The 24883-nt window shown below is 44.1% G+C and overlaps 1 protein-coding gene and 1 long non-coding RNA gene across 3 annotated transcripts in view; one reads left to right on the top strand and one right to left on the bottom strand.

The window, feature by feature from the left end:
- The window catches only part of LOC115087626, a 144812-nt gene that overhangs the window by 37638 nt on the left and 82291 nt on the right, over window positions 1-24883 (top strand). The window lies entirely within an intron of this gene.
- LOC115087625 (keratin, type II cytoskeletal-like) lies at window positions 4774-23381 on the bottom strand. The gene is given in 10 exon segments (XM_029595035.1): window positions 4774-5024; window positions 5027-5106; window positions 5225-5259; window positions 5639-5859; window positions 13201-13326; window positions 13770-13934; window positions 16101-16196; window positions 17749-17809; window positions 21649-21860; window positions 22710-23381. Coding segments are annotated over 10 exon segments (1605 nt in total). The 5' UTR covers window positions 23208-23381; the 3' UTR covers window positions 4774-4913.

Raw genomic sequence — 24883 nt, 5'->3', positions numbered from 1 at the left:
TTTGGGCGCCTAGGCGGGATGCAGCAAAGCACATGCACAGCCCGTGTGCCTGGCTTTATCTGTATTCTGCGCTTCGTAGGCTGTGCGCATATGTACACGTGACATTATGCACACAGCACATGCGCAGAGCCGACACACTGCCTGTACTGGTGTTCTATGGAGAGCAATACAACAGTGGTCCCCAACCCTGTCCTGGGGGCCCACCAGCCAGTCGGGTTTTCAAGATATCCACAATGAATATGCATAAGAGAAAATTTGCATGCACTGCCTCCATAACATGCAAATTTTCTCTCATGCATATTCATTGTGGATATCCTGAAAATCCGACTGGCTGGTGGACCCCCCAGGACAGGGTTGGGGGATCACTGCAATACAACAGGCACAAAGACATGTGCAAGATGGCACCACCGTGGCCTACCATACAGTGTGTTGATCAAGCCCACCAGGGGGCCCATACAACCTGCTCGGAAGCCCACATCCTCTTACCCTTACCCTAATGGGATCGGAACGATGATGGTATGGTGCGCCAAGCAAGGAGACCGGATGAGGTTTTACCAAAATCTCTCCAAATGTCTCTGAATCAGGAGGTAAATCTTTTTTTTTTTTTTTTTTTTAAACTTACCAGCTGAGCACTGAGAGTCTCCGGCAGAGGGGAAAGAGGGCTTAGGCCATCACTGCCGCGCTTGGCTTCCTGCACCCGCTGCCTTTCAGCTGCTTAAGCAGCAAAGTCCGCGCTAGGAACCGGCTACCAGACCAAGGCACACCTCTGAGGGATCTCAGAAATCGCCTCGGGAATTCTCAGCTGGGGGCAAGACCTTTAGGCATCACCACAGGAGAGCAGGGCTCAATTTTTTTTCTCCAATTTAAATGTAGAATTTCTCCTTCCAAATAGTACAGCAGTCCCCACTCCCCATAGGGAGAGGTACATCCACCATCTGCTGGAGAAATACTGAAGGAATTGCAGAGGTGTATCTAGGGTGACGTTAGCTTTGAAATCTGACTCGGTCTCCATCTGTTGGCAGGGGAGCACAACCCATTGGTCCTGAGTCCATCTGGCTACATGCTAGAAAACAATCATTAACTCTGAGGGTGAAGAGAATAGTGCTTAAATATCCCTAATTGGGCTGGGGATGAGTTTAGTTGATGTATCACATGCATTTATTGGTATGTGTATTCGATATAGCTATTAGGCCACTTCTGGCTGCCCCTTGTTTAATGGCCTTTACTGACATGACAGTGTAATTAATGGAATATAGGGATGGGAGGAAAGGTTGCTGAAAAGGGAATGGACATTGTAACTTTTGCCTCTTTTTGCTTTGTTAAGGTTTAAGGTTATTTTACCCCGGTTCCTTGTAAACCGACATATGATTGTATCATGAATGCAGGTATAAAAAAAAAGCACTAAATAAATGACTCATCTATAGGTAAATATCTGTCTGGCTAGTATTGACCAGTAGAGATATGAGCAAGGGGTCATTGGGCTTTGTTCCCCCATTCTGTGTGCTCTTGTAGAAGGGGAGGGGGACATTTTGGGAGCAGAGAGGAGAAAATGAAATCTTTACTGGTTTCTATATATTTCTGACTTACTTGATATGTATAAGAAACATAAGTATGTCAGGCTATTTTATCTTGATTCAATAAACTGATTTCATGTTCAATTATTTTTTTTTTTTTTTTTTAAATGTAGTGAGGTCTGCATATAGAAAGCAGGCCTGAAATGCTTCCTTACATGTTCATTTTCACCCTCTATACCATCCCACAATGCCTCTGCTCCATTTCGGAATGGTAAATATTTTATTTGCTGGCCTGCCAAATGGCTACTTGCCTCAGCCTCCTTTCCAGCCAAAAAATAGGTTAATCAACCACCTACTATAAAGAATTTTTTTTTTTTTTTTTTAACTGGAGAGTCTGACTCAGTCAAGATATAAAGGGGCTATCTCCTGCTGATAGGTAGAATGTGTGGTTCACCATCTACTTCACCTAGCATAAACAAAATAAACCTGATTTTGACCCCTAGCAGTGGCTGCTTTTCTGCACTACAATCTAGCCTTGACTCTAGGCGCACCACACCTCACAGTCTTGCACCGTGAGGTGAGGCATGATTTGGCATCCTATATGAACCTTTGATCATGCACCCAGTCTCCAACTTACCTAGGAATGGATGCTCCGCCACTGCACTCTTCCCAGCACAGTGCTTTTTTTTTTTTTTTTTTTTTTTTTTTTTAAGCAGTATTAGATCTGGCACACTACCCTTTTATGCCTTGCACTACCATGATTTTTTTTTACCGCCTCTGAAATTTTGGTGCCCTGGATGACCACCTAGTTTACCTAATGGAAGCACTGGCCCTGTTACCATGCCCACTTTGAATGTCCGATGTTTCTAATGACAGTGTGGAACATAACTAGCGGTGCTTATTACAAGGGTACAGTTGGTGTATGCTGCATCATGTGAGGTAAACTGCATGCTGTAGTTATAAGGCTCCAAGCCTCACTGCGCTTACCCTCTAAGCAAGTAGGCAGGGAAATTTAAGTGCTGAATTTTCAGCACCATTTACATGTATAAAACAGTGGCTATAAAAGCAGCTGGTGCTCAGTGTATGTACACTTATTTATACCGACCTTCATAGTAATAACCATATCGGATCGGTTTACATTTAACAAGGGTATAACTGCAGCGTAACTAAATTAAATTAAACAAAAGAGGTGAAATAAGGCAAAGCATGTATGAAACTTATGTTTCATACATGCTTTTACACACACTGGGGAGAGGCATTCCTGGGACTTGAGTATCCAGGAAAGTGAAACCCTGCGAAGAGGTGCTGCAAATTGTTGCATGTTATTTTGCGTGTACACCAGGACAGTAATCTGAGTATTTTCAAAGCAAACTTGCACTTGTGACTTGGATTGGCCACTGTTGGAAATAGGATACTGGGCTTGATGGACCCTTGGTCTGACCCAGTATGGCATATCTTACATATATTAGTTTGCTTTGAAACTTTTGGCAAAAAAGTTAGTGTTCAAAGTGCAGGCAGACTTTAGTCCTACCCTACAGTTAAAAAATGACCCTCTATGACTTACTCAAGGGCATGTACTAAATGCTGGAAGTGGTCCATGATGCTGCAATAGTAAGTCATCAGCCTCCTAGCACCAGGCTTCCTGAGCCTTTCCAGGTAGACTCTCAGCCAGTAGGGTGTTTCAGGATATTCACAATGGATATGCATGAGAAACTGGTACATACTGAGCCTCCAATGTGTGAACATTTCTCATGCATATTTATTGTGCTTACCCTGAAAAGCAGATTAGCTCTGGGGACACCAGGACAGGTTTGGAAAGCCCCAATTTATAGTCCTGCTTGTCAGAGAAATCAGAGCTACAGATCCATCCATGCAGGCCATAAAACCCAAACTGGATCAGTTAGCAAATCTAATAAGAATGCAGATACCACTCCAATCAGCATCACATGACCCATCTCCAGAGCTGCACTGAGCAACCCACTAGGGATTTTAAAGTAATAAAAAAGCAGAAGCAATTTTAGGACAGAATAAGTAAACTTTATTTTTATTTTTTTAAATGGAGTTGTGCATGATGCACATGTGCACACCCCTTCTCTATAAGCTCAGGAGGTTTTACCCAGCTTTTGGATTTCAGAAATTTAGAGTCTGGCACAAAGTATAAAATGTATTTCAGTGAAACTGGTCTAGCTCTTATACATTCACAGCAGGAAAATTTGGACTGCATATTTAGCTGCCCCAATGGTATATTCAGTTTGGAAGGCAACTTTTGGCTGGTGTACCAAGTTCTTATAACTCAGTATTCTAAAATATCAAGCCTCTTCCATGCTCCACCTTTGCTATTTCTTCAAGAACTGAAAATTGGTCATAAAACAGTTAGCTCTCTTAAGAATTTAATTCTAGCACCATATCTGAGGGAAACATGGATCATCATGTGCTACAGCATAGCATTTTCCACTCAGCATACCCATTGGTCTCTTGTAATCTAGACACAGGGATAATTTGTTTTCTTATATAACTATTCTAACAGAGAACCAGATGTGTAGCAGTTTGTAGGGCCAAATCAGCACCACTTGAAAGGTGCTTCATACCCAAGGAATGTTATATAATATGCATTTTCCCAGCCAATGAGATCTCCGATCCAAATGACATACTCAAGGAGGCAGCAAAACCATGGGCATCCAAGGAAAAACACAAGGTGGGATGGGGGAACAGGGCAGAGTGGGGGGGATCAGCAGGACGAAACAGCTAAAGTTGAGTTCAAAAGAGAGACTGCCCTTTGACAGCTACAGCAATCACTTGTATCACAAATCGCTTAGAAACAAAGACACGAGCCCAAGCTGTTATTTAACACTCCATAGGCCATTTTCCCACATTAAAACGGTTGCTGCATCTCTTACAGTCTGCGAGGGACACGGTTCACATTTTTCCTGAGGTATTAAAATGAGCATGTAACATTGGGGGTGTCGCTCTGACAACAGTGGCATTTGCACCATACATCCCTGCGGTGAAAATAACCATGTAGGGCGGTTCACTTTCCCCAAGCAGAAGAGGGCATAAATGAATTTGATTTAACCTGATCAATCACCACTCCGCCTGATTTTAATAGTGGGGCAGAGCTACTTTCTCATCATCCCACCTTCTACAATGAAAGCATTTCTCTTCGACTTTCTAACAGGTCTAGGAGTTGGCTTGCATTACGTGCCCTTGTAATAACTGTTACAGTGAAGGAAAGCACTTTCATTGCAGAATGAGTAGTGGCTCAGTTACTTCTGAAATTAAGACTTTTTTTTTTTTTTTTTTTTAATAAATTCATGGTGAAATACGGTTCATGGTGATGCTGTCAACAGGCAGTGAAAACATTTCTTTAATCTGGAAACAGCAGACTTCGTGCGACAAGGTTTAGCGCTTGTAACTGCTTCTGCTTGAAGAGGTCGTCACCGAGTATGACTTCACGGCACCGGAGCCACCTCCGATACCACCTCCGATACCACTTCCAAAGCCGATCCCGCTACTCCCATGCCACCTCCAAAGCTCACGCCGTAGCCGCTCCCGCCGCCCAGACCGGCGCTGCCAGCGCTAGAGTTCACCACAGCTGCAAGGAAACCCATCTGTTAGTCCACATCACAGTCACCCCCCCCCCCCCCCCCCCAAAAGAGAATTTTAGCAAAACGAAATAAAAATCTAAAAGACTACTACTCAGGAATACTTACACACGCTTACAGAACCGACCCCATCTCCGGCCAACCTGACAGGACAAGTAGACAAAAAAAGAAAAAAGGTCAGAGGAAGGTTAGGATTCCCTGGGGAGTACTCTGGAACTGGTTCCTCAACTCTAGGGGTGCAGTTCTAGCACTTCCATAGCCTGGGCTGAAAGTGTGGTATAAGAATGACTTGGCTCAGTTAGCCAGCGATTGTTTGATCTCACCTACATCCTACTTAGAAATCCTTGCATGCTACCTGCTTTTAAAACATACGGTGTATCCAGCGTTGGTATGAATGTCTGTGTGTGGGGGGTCTCTTCATTAATTAGCAGGGAGTTCTGCATGGATCTTTAGTTATTTCCTATTGGAAAGCTGGGGTTTTGTTTTTTTGTTGTTCCACACTTGACTGTATGGTGCATTCACCTGCATTCTTCCCCTTCCAGCAGCTTCCTGTAGGTGGCGATCTCAATGTCCAGGGCCAGCTTGACGTTCATCAGTTCCTGGTAGTCCCGCAGCTGGCGGGCCATGTCTTCCTTGGCCTTCCGCAGGGCAGCCTCCAACTCAGCCAGTTTTGCCTTAGCATCGTTCAGGGCGAGGTCCCCGCGCTCCTCGGCTTCAGTAATGGAAGCTTCCAGTTTGTGACGCTGAAGAAGGGTAAAAATAAGACATCAAGATCTGGATTTCAGCATATAATAGGTTGCTTTTGATCTACAGTCTAAATATACAAATTTAGGAAAAAATACAAACTAACAAGGTGCCATGCTATGTATTTTCAAAGTTTTTTTTTGGACACTGTCTTTTATAACATGGCTGCCCGTAAAGGACAGCACAGTGCTTGAACACCAGTGGATGGAATATAATGTCAGAACTGCTAAATGCTGAGAACTTGTTTCACTTCATTCATAATTTAGAGGCAGCTTGTCATGTTCAGAGGATTAGGTTTGGAGCATGTGCATCCACCCTGCCCTGAAACCATGCATTTCAGCTGAAACCATGAATCACAGGCAAGCTCTCTGCTACCAACTAGTTGTCCCTTCCAGGCACCATTACCATTAATTAGACATATGTTCTTAATCATCCATAGTACAAATTACTGAAGGCTGGAGGGCTAACATGAAAGATCTACATCCTTGGCGTGCTGTAGCAATCTTCACATAGGACTGGTTTCAGCTGTTAAACACAAGAGTTCAAGGCAGGGGGAGAGAGGGGGCATTTTTCTCTATGTGCATCACCTTGCACTTGTCCACATTATAGTCCCTCTTATTTGGATGCCAAATCTTCCAGCCTCACTAGGTCCCTCCTGCAATTTATCACAATCCGCTTGTGATTTAACTACTCTGAATAGCTTTGTATCATCTGCAAATTTGATAACCTCACTCATCATATTCCTTTCTAGATCATTTATAAATATATTACAAAGCACTGGTTCAAGTACAGATCCCTGAGGCACTCCACTAGTTTACCTTATTCCACTGAGAAAGGGCATGGAACGGCTCCTCTATAAGGAAAGGCTAAAGAGGTTCGGGCTATTAAACTTGGAGAATAGATGCAGAGGGGAGATATGATAAATCATGAAGGGACTTTGTTGGAACAGGTAAATGTGAATTGGTTATTTACTCTTTCGGATAATACAAGGACTAGGGGAGCACATTTAAAATAAATTGGAGAAAATTCTCTCACTCACACAAACTCTGGAATTCATTGCCAGAGGATGTGGTTAAGGCAATTAATGTAGTTTGGTTTAAAAAAAAAAAAAGGTTTGGATAAATTCCTGGAGGAGAAGTACATAAACTGTTAATCAAAAGGGAATAGCCACTGCTTGTTGCCAGCATTAGTAGCGTGGAATCTATTTAGTGTTTAGGTACTTGTGACTTGAACTGACCACTGCTGAAAACAGGATGCTGGGCTTGATAAACCCTTGTAATGGCATTTTATGTTCTAATTTTTTTTTTTTTTGAGGAAGAAACCTTTTGGGCTGTGTGCTATCCTAGTTGGCCACCCCATTTAAGAGTAAGGAGGAAAGTAAGCCCATTTGTACAAGAGGAGAGGTGAGTGATACCCAACTGTTCCCCCCAGAAAACATTGCCCTTTTGCTGCTGTTGCCATGTGTAAATTACAGAGGTTCCCAAATCTGTCCTTGAGGATCCCCAGTCAGATTTTCAGGATATCCACAATGAATATGCATGAGAAATTTGCATGTTATGAGGGCAAGATGCATTTGACTGTGTGCACATTAATGCGCCAATTTAACAAGGTCTCTAGTACACAAAAAAAAAAAAAATATGCACACCAATGTGAGTAAAACTGGGCACAATGTAACATGCAGCCATTCAAATGCCATATTAATCAAGGAGTTAACTATTACTTCCTACTGCAGAGAGGGGCATAGGCTTAACTCTTGTATTTTTATCACTGAAAATTTAACTCCTTGTTAGAGATGGAGTAAAGTTTCTGGGGTTGAACCAGTTTGTGGTGCTCCAAATTTATGTGCACAAAACACGATTTATGCGCATTAATCAAGTTTTATGTGCAGAGAACATACTTTGTGCACAAATTGTTTTATTTGCATAAAATACATTTTGTGCATATAAATAGTATTTGTGCATGTTAAGCATGTCCTTCTGCACACATTTTCAGGTTAGTTGCTTTTCAAATCCTGATGCATTAGCATACCAATATCTCACTGTAACCAGAGTCAACTATTTTTAGCGTGAATAAAGTGTGCACTGAAGTTCAGCACAATTTTTTTTTTTTTTTTACTCAACTTATAGCGGGGACACAGCTAGGAAGCAGTGATAAGGTAGGATAGAGTACATACAGATTTGCCTTAAAACATTTTACTACAGAGTTCTATTGGTCATATTAGCCCTGGAGAAAGCTGAATACTTTGCAGGCTGTGATATTTAACGTTTTTTTATATATCGAGACTTTCATTAATTACTTCAAGCCGGTTTACATGATTCTTATAAAACATGGATAGATAAAACATTCTTCAAACAGTTAAAATTGGTACCAAAATTGCCACCTATTATACGTTGCCCAAACCAAACAATTATAGAACAGACTAGCACTCAATTACAGGTTACATAAATATTCAATCTCGATAAAGCAATTTACCTATATCATGTTTCAATTATATTAGACTAATTCCATTAAAATATATACTTAAAATAAAAGACAAATTAAAATCATAAAATAATCCTAACAAAATAAGTACGTGAATAGGGAGAAGAATTACTCTGTGAATTTAGCCAGTTTGCATATAAGCCTGCTCAAACAACCACATCTTCAAGACTTTTTGAATGTGCTTACATTTGTCTCCAGTCTGATATCAAGTGGGAGAGCATTCCAATGAGCTGGTCCTGCCAAGGAAAGAGCTCTTTCTCCAACTGAAATCAGGTGAGCTAATGTAGGTGAAGGGATAGATAGTAAGGCCTTTCCTAAGGACCTTAAATTTCATTGTGTGGTGTGTATATGCAAAGACGCGTTAAGCCATTCTGAATTATTGCCATAAATGGATTTTTGAATTATTGTCAAGCTTTTATATAAAATGCGAGATTGGACAGGTAACCAATGACGTTCTATCAATAATGGCGTAACATGGTCATACTTTCTTTTATTGGTCAAAAGCCGTGCTGCTGCATTTTTAACAACTGCAAAGATGCAAGAAGTCCCAACAAATTGGAACGGTGATGTTTCCAGATCAGAGAGACACTCCCTGAGAAGGGACATGTGTAGTCTCCAGAGCTCATGTATAATAGTATTTTTGGACACTTCTTAAAACTGTCCATTAAAAGGTATGACAATCTGCCAAGAAATTCAGCTTTTACAATTCTGAGCATTTCACGCTGGTTGCAAATTGTGTTTGCGATAGTTCCGTTCATAGACCTTGCCTTTACATTTCATAAGAACATAAGCGACGCCATATTGGGTTAGTCCAAAGATCCATCAAGCCCAGCATCCTGTCTCCAACCGTGGCCAATCCAGGTCACAAGTACCCAGTGGAGTCCCAAATAGATCCAAAGATAAGCTGTTGCTTTCCCCAAGTCTACGTGGCTAATAATGCTTTCTGGATTTTAGCTCCAGGAATTTGTCTAAACCAGTTTTAAACCCAGCTATGCTAATTGCTTTCACTACATTTTCTGACAACAAATGCCACAGTTTAATTGTGAGCTGGCTGGAAAAAAAAAAAAAAAAAAAGACTTTTTGATTTGTTTTAAATGTGCAACCTATTAACTTCATGGAGTGTCCTCTAGTCCTAGTACTATTGGAAGGTGAAAATAACCATTCCCCTGTTTACCTGTTCCACCCCATTCATGATTTTATAGGCCTCTAATCACATCTCTCCAGGCTGAAGAGACCTAACCTGTTTAGCCTTTCCTCATAAGGGAGCCATTCTCTCCTTTATAGTTTTGGTTGCCCCTTTCCTAATGCTGCTATATCTGATTTGAGATGGGGCAACCAGAACTATACATAATACTTAGAGTGCCAGTGGAACAAACCAAAGGCATGATCTGTTTTATTTTTCATTCCTTTCTTAATATTACTTGAATACTTAAGGACCTTCAGTTTGTTTTATTTTGCCTGGGAATTTCAATGTTAGAACAAAGAAAATAAGTGGAAAATGTCTTTTCTACTGATTTTTCTCCTGTGTGTTATAGCAAAGTTTTTTTTTCCCCCACTGACTTTTGGTTATAACATTAAAATTCCCAGACAAAAAATAAACTGAAAACTAAGGTCCCTTACCTTCTAATTTTCGTTCCTGTAGTACCACGGATCAGTCCAGACACTCACCCAAGGGTTTTTATTGACAAGTCTGTGCTCATATTGCGTTGTGGGCAGCAAGCAGAGGAAAGAAAGTTGCTTACTTTTTTTTTTTTTTTTTTGAGAATGTCTAATTTTCTCATTTTATTGTAGCCTCCTTTTTCAAAGTTAAATGCTGCTGCCATAATTTTCTTTATGTTCTCTCTTCAGTGATTATTTTAAATTTGATTACGTTATCACTATTGCCAAGCAGCCCTATCACTGTTAACTCTCGCACCAGATCCTGTGTCACAATGAGGATTAGATCTAGAGTAATCCCCCCACCCCCCTTTCATCAGTTCCAGGTGCTGCAAAAAAAGCAGCATGACATCTAGAAACTTTAACCAATCAATATTCAGGCAATTGAAATTTCCCATTAATACTGAATTGCCTAATTTGTTAGCTTTTTAAATTTCTCTTAGCATTTCACCATCTGTCTTCATCCTAGTCAGGTGGATAGTAGTGTACCCCCATTGCTATATTCTTCATCATATGGAATTGTGTCGAGATTCCATATTGCATTTTGTCTCCTGCAGGAGTTTTATCCTGTTTGACTAATCCATCCTTAACATATACTGTTTCCTCTCCAATAATCTGACCTGGCCTACTATTTTGATATAATTTTTACCCTGGTGCAATGTCTCATTGGATATCCTCTCTTCATCAGGTCTCTGATATGCCAATTATATCTACATCTTCATCCAGTATCATATGTTCTAGCTCTCCAATCTTTTTTTTTTTTTTAGACTGGCATTCAAATATAGACAATTCAGAGTTTCATAATAGTTTTCACAACCTGCCTAGCAGTTGAAATGGGTAGTTTGGAATCATTTATCTCTATCTGCTTTTTATTTAAATGCATCTGGGCTACTCCTGCCTCTATTACCTGTTATCCGAATTTCCTTTGAAGATGCCTCACTGCGAACTATGCACTCCTGAGCAACTGTCAGTTTTTCTCCATGATTTAGTTTATAAACTGCTCTCTCTCCTTTTTAAAGGTTAGCTACAGCAGCTAAGTCACACCCTGGTTAAGGTGGAGCCTGTCCTGAAACAGGCTTCTTCCTCAGAATGTTGCTCAGGATTTAACAAATCTAAAGCTCTCTTCCTTGTACCACATTACTTCATCCATACATTGGAGCTCTGCCCACTGAATGGATATAGTTTCTTTGAGAATTCTACTTGAGGTTCTAGATTTCAGCTTTCTACCTAAAAGCCTTAGGGGGTCATTTTCTATCCCTATCACACGCGAAAAGGGACTTTTCGCATGCGATAGCTAGAAAGGGGTGGAGTCGGGGCGGCGTCAGGACTGGAAGAGGAGAAGTTGGGGCGGTGTCGGGGCAGACGCTGCGGAAACTTCGCTGGCGGCAATAAGGTAAGACCCATTATTGGCGCCAGTAGCACCACCTTTCACGGTGGCGCTATTGGGTGTGAAAGCCGGCAGTGATAACACTGCGGTGGTGCGAACACTGCTGGCTTTCGCAGGCCTGCCCCCCCACTACCACGGGATTCAAAGAGCTCTGCGACAGAAAATCTAGGCCTAAGTTTGGCTTACAGAACCTCCCTCCTATGTACTTGTGTCATTGGTGCCCACATGAACTGCAACAGCTGGCTCCTTCCCAGCACAGTCCAAAATACTGTCTAGGTGGTGCTCAAGTTCTGCCACCAGTCAGGCAACTTACCAAGCAATCCTCATGCTCACCTGCCATCCACCTATGTTCCCAATGATTGAATTGCTATAACCCTTTCTTAGCACATGCCCTTGGAGATACATCCTTGGTGGGAGAGGATACTGCATCACCTGTCCTAGCTACAGCTTCATTTCCTGCTACAAGAGGAGGATACTCTCTTTCCAGGTGATTTGAAAGAGCAGGCTGGTGTGGGACTGCTCTTTTATGTCTATGCGAAACATGCTGTCTGCATCTTATTGAGTTGCTTGTTATTTAAGGTTGCTAAAGGAGTAAGGATGCTTAACACAAAATCCCTTAAATTTGGTGTATTTTGTTAGTTGTCAATAACTGCTGGACCCTTGCTGGTCAATGTATAAGAGCAGATTCTCTTGTTTTTTGTAAATCCTTACTTGACTTTTGTGAAAATGTCCCTCTTGTCCTATTAATTGGGAAAACAATCTATAAATCAGAGACTGTGCGGGAATTGGGGATGGGCAAAGACAAGAATAAGCTACTTTTAAAATTGTAAAGTAGAAAAGTGGAGTGAAATAGCCTAGAGGTTAGATTAGCAGGTTATGAACCAGGGAAGTCAGGGTTCGAGTCCTTTGTGACCTTGGGCTAGTCACTTCATGCTCCTTTGCCTCAGGTACAAACTAAGGGCCACATTTAGACAGAGAAAAGGAGAAGAGCCTTTGTAAAATCAGGCCCTTAGATTGTGGCCCTATCTGGCTACATGCTAGGAAATACCAAGAGTACATGAGCATATTCCACTTTTAAGCGTTATGAAAGGCAGAATATGAACAAATTATAAAGACGCCACAGGAATAGCCTATTTACCCCTCAATCTCTCTTCTCTCCCAATCTTTTAAGTCACAAAACGTTCCCCAGCACACCAAATAGTCATAGATCCTGTTCGGTCTCTAGCACAGGGCAGTGTCTGCTCTCAGCATTCCCTCAGGAATACTTGTAGATCAAATTACTGCAGTTCTGACATATCATTGATTTCAACAATCTCTATGGCATGGTGTGACAGGAGTCACCTTGCTTAAGGAAACCATGATCATAAGATGAATAAGGCCTCATAATATCCGTGAGAAAAGAGTACGGCTTTGGCTATGGTCCAGAAAGATGTAAGAGCGTCGGGGGGGGGGGGGGGGGGAGATACACAAACAAGCTATGGGAGCTTTTCTTATCCCCTTCACAATGTCAGTCGCAAAGGCCACCATCAGTGAAAGCTGGAAATTTCCCACTCTTTAATAGTTGGTAATCACCATCTCAAATTCAAAAATAAGATTGGATCCTGGGAGGAATCAATGACTTTGATCAGCCTGCATTATATTTATGGGGGGGGGGGGGGGGAGTTGATCACTCAACCTTTCCCAGTGGTATAAAAAGAAAAAGGGTACTGGCAAACATATGTGATTCATGCATATTTTCTAGCTGCTGTACAGATCGCGCTGCTTTCCTATCAGGCCCCTTTGGCACCAGAACAGTAATTGCAAAGCCACGTCCCACCTGGTTTTTCAGGTTCTCGATTTCCGCCTGCAGCCGCTGGATCATGCGGTTGAGCTCAGCAATCTCGCTCTTGGTGTTGCGGAGGTCATCGCCATGCTTGCTGGCACTGACCTGCAGCTCCTGATACTGAAAGGCAGAGGGCACAGCTCAGATCATGATATAAAAATGGAATCCACTGAAGCCACTATGTCATTATGGGACAGTGTCACAGAACAGTGACACTACTGTTTCCCCTCCAGGATTGTAAGCTGAGCATATGTGAGAGAAGGGGCTCCCTACTGTTGTAACAGATGTGCAGATATGTCCATGCCCACTGACTGGGGAGAAGGAAACCCCATGCATGATCTGCTTTAGTAAAATGCTTCTCCTTGTATACTATACTTGGGGGATGGGTGCCTCTATATGCTACACTTTAATTGTACATTCAAGAACTCCTTTCGTGTACAGGAAAAATAAAAGCTGATTTTTTTTTGTGCGCGCTCATAGTGGGGAAGTCTGGTGCTATCTCGATTAGTGGTAGAAATCATGGACTATACATACATGCAAATGGAAGTTAACCCTTTGCTTACCTTGTGTTGGTACACATCCTCTGCGTCGGCTCGGCTCTTGTTCGCAATATCCTCATACTGAGCCTTGACTTCGGCGATGATGCTGTCCAGGTCCAGTTTCCGGTTGTTGTCCATGCACAGAACGACCGAGGTGTCCGAAATCTGCGTCTGCATTTCTTGCAGCTCCTACGGATAAACCAGTCTGTCACAGACCATACACCTTCCTTCCCCCTTTGCACGTGCTCAGGCACTTCAAGTAATGGAATGCAGAAGCATTTACAGGTCACTTAAAGTGAAAACCCACTTTCCCCTCCCCCCCTTTCACTGGGGTTCAGCAGGAATTAAAGAATAAGCAATGAATCATTTCCAACTGAACTTTATTAGGGATGTTATTTCAGTAATTGCTTTCGACAAGATACTGCAATCACCTGATACAAACAATCTGTACTTTTGCTCCTTTTACCTTTTTTTTTTTTTTAAATCTTATTTCTAGATTTGCTTGATCTATATATTGTCAGTCCAACACATTTCTTATATTGTTATACTTCTTGGGAAATAAAAGGTGTACAGTGTTTCTTACTGTCAGGCCTCCCTGTTCTTAAAAACCTGATTCTACTTTTCAGCTGTCCGTGCTGTATTCATGTTTCACATGGATCAGCAGCATCCCCCCCCCCCCCCCCTATGAGTTCAGCATTTTGAGAGAAGATATGCAGGCGAGGCTTTTTAAAAGTTTCAAGCACAAGAGACTCCTCAGGAATTACATTTTTAAGAAAACAGAATGGGGGGGGGGGAGGAGGAATTGCAATGATTTTGGCTTGCTTAAACTTACAACCTGCTTATCTTGAAATAAACTGGCTGATACACTTGCACATGGAGCCCTAAGGAAACAGATACAGTAAGGGATTTGTAAGCCCCCTGAGGACAGGGAAATACCTACAGTACTTTAACATAACCCACTCTGAGGGGCTGAAAAGCAGAATATAAAAAAAAAATCAATAGATACATTAAAACTCCTGCCACACAAACCTAACTTCCCCCTTACACCCTCCCCTTTCCTGGTACTAGTGCTCGGCCCACAAGCGTCGTGAGCTTCAGTTAAGTCACACCTCACAAAACTCCTGCAAAAAAAAAAAAAAAAGAAAAGTAACCCATTACAATTACTAGTTACTAAAACAACATTACTTGAAAGTGGGGGAAGTGTGGCCCAGTGCAGGATTATCTGCATAGAAGTGCCAAAATATCTCATTAGATTTACTTATGGCATCTAACACAAAGGAAGAAAATCTGAAAGCAAATAAAATCCCTGTAAATCCATTTTTCAGAAAAAAAATTAATCTCTCCTTTGAACATGCTGCCATGTTTTTGTAACGGTGGATCAGGAGAAAAAATATAACGTGTTGGCAGACAAGAGGCAAAACGGACACACTGGCAGGGAGCTGGCACAGGGCTACAGAGCCTCTCACTTCTTAATCATGGGCTCGAAGCCACCTCAGGTCAGCAGTGACTGAAAATAAATTACCATCAGAAAAGCACTGATCCTGGGCCACTGAACGCAAGGGTATAAGGCATCCTGAGTGAACCTTTGGTCTCCTTCCCTTACACATCCGCCTGTCAGCTGCAGCTCTGGATCAGCTTCCCCCCCTCATCCTGCTCTGCATCCACCTCCTCTCTCTCCCTCTGCCACACTCTGCACCCTCTCCGTTTGCCGACCCTATCCACAACAGCCAGCATCCCTTCTCTCTTCCTCTTCTTTCTTCCCTTCACTCCCTGCTCAGCACAAAAGCATCACTCCAATCTCTCTGCCCCCCTCTTTTTTTTTTTTTTAAAGCCCTGCATCCTTTCTCTTCTACCCCCCCTGCACCCTACCCTCACCTGCCCAGAACGTCTCTCTCCACAAGTTCCCCACTCACCCAGTTTCTTTTGTTTCCACCCTTACCTACCCCTCTCCACACAAACACATTTAACTCGTCATCCATTGCCTTTTCTTGTGGTGCCCAAGCAGCACTGAGGTTTCCAGGGTTTTTGCCATGCCGCACAAAATGTTGGTGCCCTAGGTAAAGGCCTAATTTGCCTAATGGAAAAACCAAACCCTGCAATGGCCTGTGTGACATGTACTGGTAGTCTCAGTCCAGTGCCCACATCACTAAAAGCACAACTATAGTTTAGCACTAACTGGCACCTTTGTTGGCAGTCTCAGCAGAGAGGCCAAAGATTACTCAGGCATGAAAACCAAAGTATCCTCTCACCCTTAGATCCCTCCAAAACAGACCTGAGCCTGGATCCCTGAGCATTAGATTCACTAAAATGATTTTTTTTTTTTTTTCAACATGATCATAAACTGAGGGTCCTTACTGCTTCAAACAGTGCTTTCAAGAAGTTCAGCTCATCAGTCAAACCATCCATTTTTGACTCCAGCTCCACCTTGTTCATGTAGGCGGCGTCCACGTCCTGGGGGGGGGGGGGGGGGGGGGGGGAAGAGAAGGATTAGAAGAAGGTCAACCCCGTGAGCTTTCACTGAACAAAAATAAATAAATACTCATGTCCTTTGGCACTGTGTTTGCCAGAGATCCAGCAACACAGGAAAGGAAATAGGTTAGCATCCAGGAAGTTATGCAGGTTCTGTGTTGTGGACAGATGTGAAAATAGGGCTGCAGATAAAAAAAATGTACCTGTATAGCTAGAGAAAAAGATATTTAAGTGGACAGATAGAGAAAAAGAATGATAAACTGAAAGATAACAAAAATACAGAGCTAGATACTTTATGTCAAACCAATGAGTCCACAAACACCACAAATATACAAGTAACATAATGAAGTTACAAGGCTGTGTGTACTAGCCAGGTGATGAAGCACCAGACTAGGAGTTAGGACTCCTGAATTCTCCTTCCAGCTCCGCCACTAACCCCATGCTTGGCCCTGAGTCAGTTTAAGGTGCCTGCTTGAGCCTTGCCTTGCCCAGTCATGACTTGAATCACAGCGCCTTGCTTTCAGCAACTGTCGTGCAGTTATTGCAAGGCACTGTACATGGGCCTCCACCACAGAAATGGCTGCATACATATTCCTGGGGTCCTGTGGTTTTCAAAGTGCTTTGGGATACCAGGGCATGCAAGATCCTGCAGACATGAGGGGTACTGTGGTAGGTAAGGAAAATGGGCAGATGATGCTTGTGGTCATTATCTGCCCCCCCCAACCTTCTGGGGCCAGTGCAATAAGGCACAAGTCGAAAACGGATGCTCATGCTGAGCGCCCGTTTACCTAAAAAGCATGCAGCCACATCTCCTGGGAGCCCGTACTATTTAAATGAGGGGCTGTGCAAAAAAAGGATGCGCTAAGGGAGAATTGTGTGTCCCTAGCACTCAAATGCCATCGGGCGCCCACAATTGCAATGGGCATGCGATACGAGCGTCCGTATTTATCCCGCTTCTTCTGGCCGGTTTTGCTGAGGTTGCTGAAGACGTCCATAGCTAAGTGCCCCTTGCTATGGGCGTCTAAACTGTGCGTCCAGAAGATTTTATTTATTTTTTTTTATTTTTTTTTTTAAAGCCAGTAGACATTTATTTTTCAACACCTCAAGCAGTAAATTTAAGTGTCACGATGATACTAAGTAGGAGAAACCACAGAGTACTGTATTTTTTAATTTCTCATGAGCCCTTGACTCGTGGATTGACTTTATGCCACCTCTGGGGCTGGAGTTAAATTTGCAGTGTTAAGTGTGCGTTAGGCGCCCAGCGATTTTCTGCAACGTTGGATAATAGTTAATAGCCTCATCTATGTGGAATTTACATGTGATGAGCGCTATCAGCTATGCATTTGTTTGGGGGCGTGTTTTGGATGTGCAGATTTCCTTATCGCATCGGGTGCTAGTCTAGCATGTCCGAAACACGCATCCAGCCCACCTGTAAACCTGGGCGCTAGACTGGGCACACTTTATTGCGTCGGTCTGTCTGTTTCTAAAAGCCCAAGTTAGAAAGATAATGCTACAGCACTTCTGTGCCACTCACTTTCTTGAGCACCACAAACTCATTCTCCGCACCCGTGCGCTTGTTGATTTCATCTTCATACCTGTAGGAGTTAAAAACAGAAAAGGAGAAGTCAGCTGCCACTTTCTGGCTTCAGAATCCCTGGTTCACAGTGGTGGGATGACAGTGGCTCATTTCATGTTTAAAAAAAAAATAAGATGGTAAAAATAATAAAGTCTATTTATTCAGTCTTAAGGATGCCTCATATTTGAGAGTATTTGAGCTGATGCTGTGCCTTGAAATATTAAATAAGCTTTGCAGGGGATGAAAACCTCCATTAGGCCCCCCTCCTGCTCATCCTGAGAAGGCGAACATCAGGTGAAGCAGGCCCCACTGTACCTAAGCAGCAAGCTAAGGACCACAGCACCAACAGGGATCCCTCCCCACCCCCACACTCACCCCAGACACCTCAGTTTGTATTTCAAAGCAGCAATACCAAGTAAAAAGTATTCTTCAAAACAAGAAGCATCTTTAATATAGCATTAAAAAAAAAAATCCAATTTATGTATTTTTAACATAAATTGCAACTTCAAAATTAAACCCAGGCTTTCCCTTGCTTGTCTGCCAATCGGACAGCCCTTGCTGCTCTCAAGGTACAAGCACAGATGTAGTGAGGAAGCAAGGGGGTGACACTGGAGATAAAGTCAGAGTCTGTGGTATTACAATGGACAGATGAGATAGGCCTGGAGGACTTTGTCTATCATTGTATTCTCTACTCTGTGTTTCTCTCCATTGTTATCTATTGAACCTTCGTGCTTTTCTTTGACTTCATCTGTATGCTTTAGTACTGGAGATAAGACACCAAACTAGGGGCAGCCTTACAGGGTGGAGAGCAGGGTGCTTGATCCTTGGCCATGAGCTCATGCAGGCCCACTGCTTGCCACTTCCAAGGCATGACAAGGGAATGCCTGCAGCAGCCTCTCTTGGGACAGCTTGCTCTCTGCTGCTCTCCTCCTCTCAGTCTCTGACATGACCACCAACACACACACACACACACACACCCTCTCCCCACCCCAAGGGCCACCACCCCGCTAAGACCTTCCCTGGCACACAGTACTGCTCTTAAGAACATAAGAAAATGCCATACTGGGTCAGACCAAGGGTCCATCAAGCCCAGCATCCTGTTTCCAACAGTGGCCAATCCAGGCCACAAGAACCTAGCAAGTACACAAAAACCAAGTCTATTCCATGTTACCATTGCAGCATCATATTCAATATTAATATCTGTGGTGTGTATTGCAAAGAAAGCTTAAGGAGCCTGTTAAAAAGATAACATGATATGAAGTTTCTTTCTTCATCTTGCCCTAAATCTAACCCATCTTGTGTTGTGTCCATGTCTCCTGTGACTGATAATATACTTCAAAGCTGACAATTTTGCTTTGAAATCCAGAAGAAAAAGATTGTATTTTAGTTATGGCCTGGCACTTCTAGACAGGTCAGATGTACAACTAGGGGAAATGTGGGACAGAGATTCAGGACTCCCCTCTACTGTTTGACCCTCTGTGTGATCATAGCCAAGTCACTTTATGTTGTACCTCCGGGACCCAGCTTGAAAACAAGGTACTTGCTGGTGAACAATCAAAGAGGATGAGATGTAGCCTAGCCAACCCCAATGACAAGCCAGAGAGAGTGTGTATTAATTACTTATGGACGGCTATTGCTAAGGCCAGCTCTGCTAAGTAAAGCTGTTTTAAGAGTTAAGCAACCTCCAGCCAATAGTAGGTTCAGAAGAGCAAGAGAGATTGGACCAATGTAATATCAGCACGCAAGAAAGCAGGTACTCATGACTGAGCACCCGCTCCAACACGCGCGAGTCAACCTCTCTGGGGTGCCTGCTGCAATATGCAAATGGGGCTGCCACAGTAAAATGGAGGACGCGCAAGGGGAAATTGTTCACCCCTAGTGCCTCCTCAGCAGCTAGTGTACAGAAAAGTGGTATTTTCTGCTTTTGTGTACACTTTTTGGGCTCATCAAGAATTAATGCCTGTTCTGGGGCAGGTGTTAATTTTTTAGTATAAAAATGTGTGTATTGGGCGCAGCTTTTTTTTTTTTTCCCATCGGGGGGGAAATAGCTAATAGCCTCATCAACATGAATTTACATGTAATGAGCGCTGTTAGTTACACGCTCTATCGATGCGCTAGCCCCTGTTTTGCATGGTGGGGGGTGTTATGGATGTGTGTCAAGCTGTGAGTAAGTAATGTAACTTGGCCCTTGAAGCTAGGTCTGATAAGTACAGGAGAGAGGGGTGGGATGGAGAGAGAGAGAGGTGTGTGTTATGACCTGGCTACTGTAGCCAGATTCGATAAGAATACAGCGATTGATCTTTACTTCCTTTCACTGTAGACCAGCCCTGTCTTTGTTGCTTCAGCTCTCGAAATCTGAGCTCCACCTGGGTATAGATTACCTTCTATTGACTTTCCTGGGTAGGACACACCCAGCGGTTTTATCTCTAGCACTTGGTCAAGTTCCTGTCTGCTCTAGTTTGCCAACTCCGAAGGTTGTTTTTTTTTTTTTAACCCTCCCCCACCACTACTGTACAAGGGTGTGGCTAATGGTACCAGAAGGGGCTTTTTTTCTTCAGGTGCCATGGCTAGTAAGCCATGCTTTGCTGTTTTCACAATAGCCTGCAGTGTTCTAACGGCGGCAGGAAAATATTAAATTATAGATGAGAAGGACAAAAGATACATACCCTTCTGCACTGCACCTGTTTTTTTGCTTTGTATTTTTTTTTTCCAGCCAATTTAAGCATCGTCCATTCGGCAGCTTTTGTTTAAAGTCTCGTTTCTGTTTGGCGATTTCGTTTGCTTCTGTTTTTTTTTTTTTTTCCTGCAGGGCAGCGGTTGGCAAGGAAGGGCAGTCTTTGTGTAGCTGATGGGGGTTGCGGGGGAGTGGAGACAGAGCTGTTAAAGAGCATTTGGTGTCTGTTTGCATGTGGCGTGTCTGTGTGTACACGCCAGGAGCAACGGGCGAACACTGCAACTCTAGAGAGGGAGATGCAAAAAATAAAAAAATAAAAGGGGGGGGGGGGGAGGAGGAAAGGTCGTCATTTCCCATGGAACAAAGAGTACTCAAATAGCCAGGGAGCTTTTTGGAAAAAAGGCAAACTGCTTTGCATAAACGTCAAAGCACACGAAAAACACACAGGAAAGAAATCACTGTTCCCTTTCTTTACAAAACCAAAAGAACCCCACCATCACCCCCCCAATGTGGTTGGAAGGTGCTTTGGAGTAAGGTGTGTCCCAAGAATAAACTGATGGATTGATAAAACAACAAGGAAGGCTATCTAACCAAGCCGTGGAGGCAACACGTTGAAAATTAGAAGCCAAAATGTCCAATCTTTGGATTCTTTATTATAAAACAGAGTTTCTTTAAAAAGCCCGACTCTGGCCGAGTTTCGCCCTCTAATGATACACAGCATCAGAGAGAGAGGGGCCCTGCAGGACGGTGCAGGCAGGCACAGCTCGGGAGGCTGATTCTGTCAGCATTCCTACCCCCCCAACCCGGTGTAGGAGTGTACAAGTATCCATCGGAATAAACTACAGAGCAAGCCCTAATCTCATCTCCAATTACAGGGCTTCATTAAGGAAAAAAAACTGCATAGCTGGCACCCACACGCTGGCCTGCTCAAATACCGGTGTGCCATTATACTCTAGGCTGCACTTAAACCAGACAAGCCAGTTTTTTTCTTTTTTTAATTTGAAGGATAAAGCATATTTGGTTGAAACCTGTCGGAGGTAGACTTTATTTGCAAGGCTAGAGTGATGTCAGAAAAACTTGTCTCCGGAAAGCAGGGAATAAATAACCTTTGGGGGGGGGGGGGGGGGGGGGGGGGTTGTTTAATGGTTTCACTTGTAAAGGAATGTGGGTCTTCCCTCACTTACTTGTTCTTAAAGTCCTCCACCAAATCCTGCATGTTCTTCAGTTCCCCATCCAGTCGTATCTTTTCGTTGCCCAATCCATCCAGCTGCCTTCGGAGATTGCTGATGAACGATTCAAACAAGGGCCCGATGTTACTGCTTTTCGTTGACTTCTGGTTCTGCAGGAGCTCCCACTTTGTCTCCAGCACCTTGTTCTGCTGCTCCAGGAACCGCACCTGTAACCCATGGGAAGAGAAGGCCTTCAAGCACTTAAAATTGACTCCATAAGAGGGAGAGAGCGGGAATGGGGGGGGGGGGGGGGGGCAGAATTTTGCAGTCTGTTTTGCCTCCAGGACCGGGGTGTTCTTGTTCATAAATAGTGGGCAATTTTTGCACTGCAGCAAAACTTCGCTAAACCTTCTAAACTGATTTCATTTACAAGTCACAAGGAGCTAGTCACAAACATTAACGGGGATAATTTGGAATAGCCCACATCCTTTTACAAATGCATAGCCCATGTTTGCTGCAGCCAGTGGCCAAAGGGAATCCTGCTTTACATCTTTTTTTTTTTTCAGGCAGCAGAGAGGGGCAAAATAGCATGCATGCCTTTGAAAATTGAACGTACACGCGCTGTTTTACTCCCGGACCTCAGCACGCCCATGGGAACGCCTCTTTCTAACCCGGCTACAGGCAACCCGTGCACACTTAATAACAGGGCGGAGGCCAATTGTCAGACAGGCCATTTTGCCTGGGTAAATCGCTGTTTACCTCGTAACTGACAGGTGTAAAAAGGCACTGGCAGCAAAAGTTACTAGCGAGGTACAGCCTGGTGAGGGGAAATTTGCAGCTGCAGGAATTACTGATGAAGATAAAATATAACAGGAAAATTTCTATATTTTGCTGTTATATATATATATATATATTGTCAAATGGTTCTGAAATAAGCCCTGCTACAGGTCTCCGAATGATATTGGTCCCCTTGGCTAAAAAGTTTTCCAGTCTGCTTAAAAGGGGATGAGGGACGCAGAAAGTTAAGTTCCCAGCCCCGCTCGGAAGAGGGCCAGGGGCAGCCGATTGGCGCTCACCTTGTCGATGAAGGTCGCAAACTTGTTGTTGAGCGTCTTGATCTGCTCCTTCTCCTCCTTCCGCACGTGCTGGATGGCGGGGTCGATCTCCAAGTTGAGCGGCGCCAGGAGGCTCTGGTTGTAGGTCACCTGCTGGATGCCCTGGCCCGGCGCGAACCCCGCGCCGCCGCTGCCGTAGCCGCCCCCGAAGCCCGCGCCGCCGCCGAAGCCCGCGCCGCCGCTGCCGTAGCCGCCGCCGAAGCCCGCGCCGGCCCCCCCGAAGCCCAGCCCCGGCCGGCTGCTGCCCAGGCCGTAGGAGATGCGCTTGCCGGCGGACCCGAAGTTCTGCAGGCTGGAGCTGCTGAAGCCGCCGGGTCTGCCGAAGCCCGCCCCGCCCCCGGAGGAGGAATACGACTGGCTGACCCGGACTTGCCGAATGCCTCCCGGGGCAGCGGAGCCCGAGGTGAAGCCGCTGCCTCTCACCCCTCCGGAGCTGTGGGACATGGAGCGGAACGACATGGTGGCCCTCAAAGCAAAGCGAGCAGGAGCGTGGAGAGAGAGAGAGCAGAGCGAAGGAGACTGTCCCTCTGACCGGAGGCCCGCCGCTTCCCCTCCCCTTTTTATCTTGTAGCGGAGCTGGGCTTGGCTGCGGGGCAGCCTGAGAGATCCGCTTACAGCATTTCAGGGCTGGGTGGGGCTGACGGCTCTCCACCTACCTGCTGCTGCTACGCTGCCGTGAAAGGGGGAAAGACGCACCTTGCAAACGCTATGCGTCCCTTCACTGACCACCACGAGCTGCTCCTGCCTCACCGCTCACTCGAGAAACTCACCCTAACGTGAAATGTGTAGCCTCAAGATACTAAAATGACTTATACCTGTCGTATGCCTGTGGGTTTGGAGATGTCTCTGCTTGCTGGAGGCCAGTATGCTGCTGTTAGGTTCACTGATATGAACAAAGATTTGTTGTATTTGGAAATTATGCTTTGCCTTATAATTATTAATGTGTGTTTGTGTGTGGTGAGGAGGAAGAATGAAGGATCTATGATTGTTTTCCCAAACTTAATCATTAGGGGAAAAAAAATATAAAATGGAGGGGGCGGAACCTGGCTTTCTCCACTTCCCATAACAGGAACCCTTTCAATGATTTTTAACAGATATTTACTGTTAACACTTGGTGACTTGTATAGAGAAGCATGTTGCCACCATTGTGGCATTCAGAAACTGAGAATGGACATATCCTGAAAAACAAGGCTATGAAGGACAGATTTAAGTACTGTGGGCATCAGTCCCACAGCACAGTTTGAGGATCTTTCAGCAAGCCCATGTGACCATTAGGCTAGCACATCACCACAGGAGCCCAAAGACCACACCTCAAATTAGGTTTCAGCTGTTTAAAGTCCTCTCCTGATGTTAAGCAAAATCTGGAGATCCATTTTCAAAAGCATTTATCTGGATAAGTCCAAGGGTAGTGGGCTATCCAGCTAAATACTAGCTGGCTAATAAGTTAGCCATCTATAATTTAGCCAGAACAATTATGGGTGTTGTAGGGGGGAGTTCAGATAACTGGCTGGGAGGAGCTGAGTTATCTGGCTTACTCCTGTATTCAGAATTAGTTGGATAACATACGGGCCAATGGAGCGCACTGTTAGCCGGCATTTGGACATGCATTATCGACTCGCTAGCTTTACCCCTTATTCAGTAAGGGGAAATAGCGCGTCCAACCCCCCTGAACCTAATAGGGCCATCAACATGCAAATGCATGTTGATGGCCCTATTAGGTATTCCCGCACGATTCAGTAAGTAAAATGTGCAGCCAAGCTGCACATTTTATTTTCAGGGCAGCGGGAAAGTGCACAGAAAAGCAGTAAAAACTGCTTTTCTGTGCACCCTCCTACTTACTATCTTGGCGATATTAAGTCGGAGGTCCCCAAAGTTTAAAAAAAAAAATAAAAATTTGAAATCGGCCCACGGCTTGCGAATTGAAAACCGGATGCTCAATTTTGCCGGCATCCGGTTTCCGAACCCATGGCTGTCAGCGGGCTCGAGAACCGACGCCGACAAAATTGTGCGTCGGCTGTCAAACCTGTTGCAGCTGCCACTCCTGTCCGAAAAGAGGCACTAGGGACGCGCTAGTGTCCCTAGCGCCTCTTTTTACCGCCGGGCCTAATTTAAATACATTTATTTACTGAATCTCC

This window comes from Rhinatrema bivittatum, chromosome 3, assembly GCF_901001135.1.
Source record: "Rhinatrema bivittatum chromosome 3, aRhiBiv1.1, whole genome shotgun sequence".
In the NCBI taxonomy this organism is placed as follows: domain Eukaryota; kingdom Metazoa; phylum Chordata; class Amphibia; order Gymnophiona; family Rhinatrematidae; genus Rhinatrema; species Rhinatrema bivittatum.
This window is presented reverse-complemented; position numbering and strand designations above follow the sequence as displayed.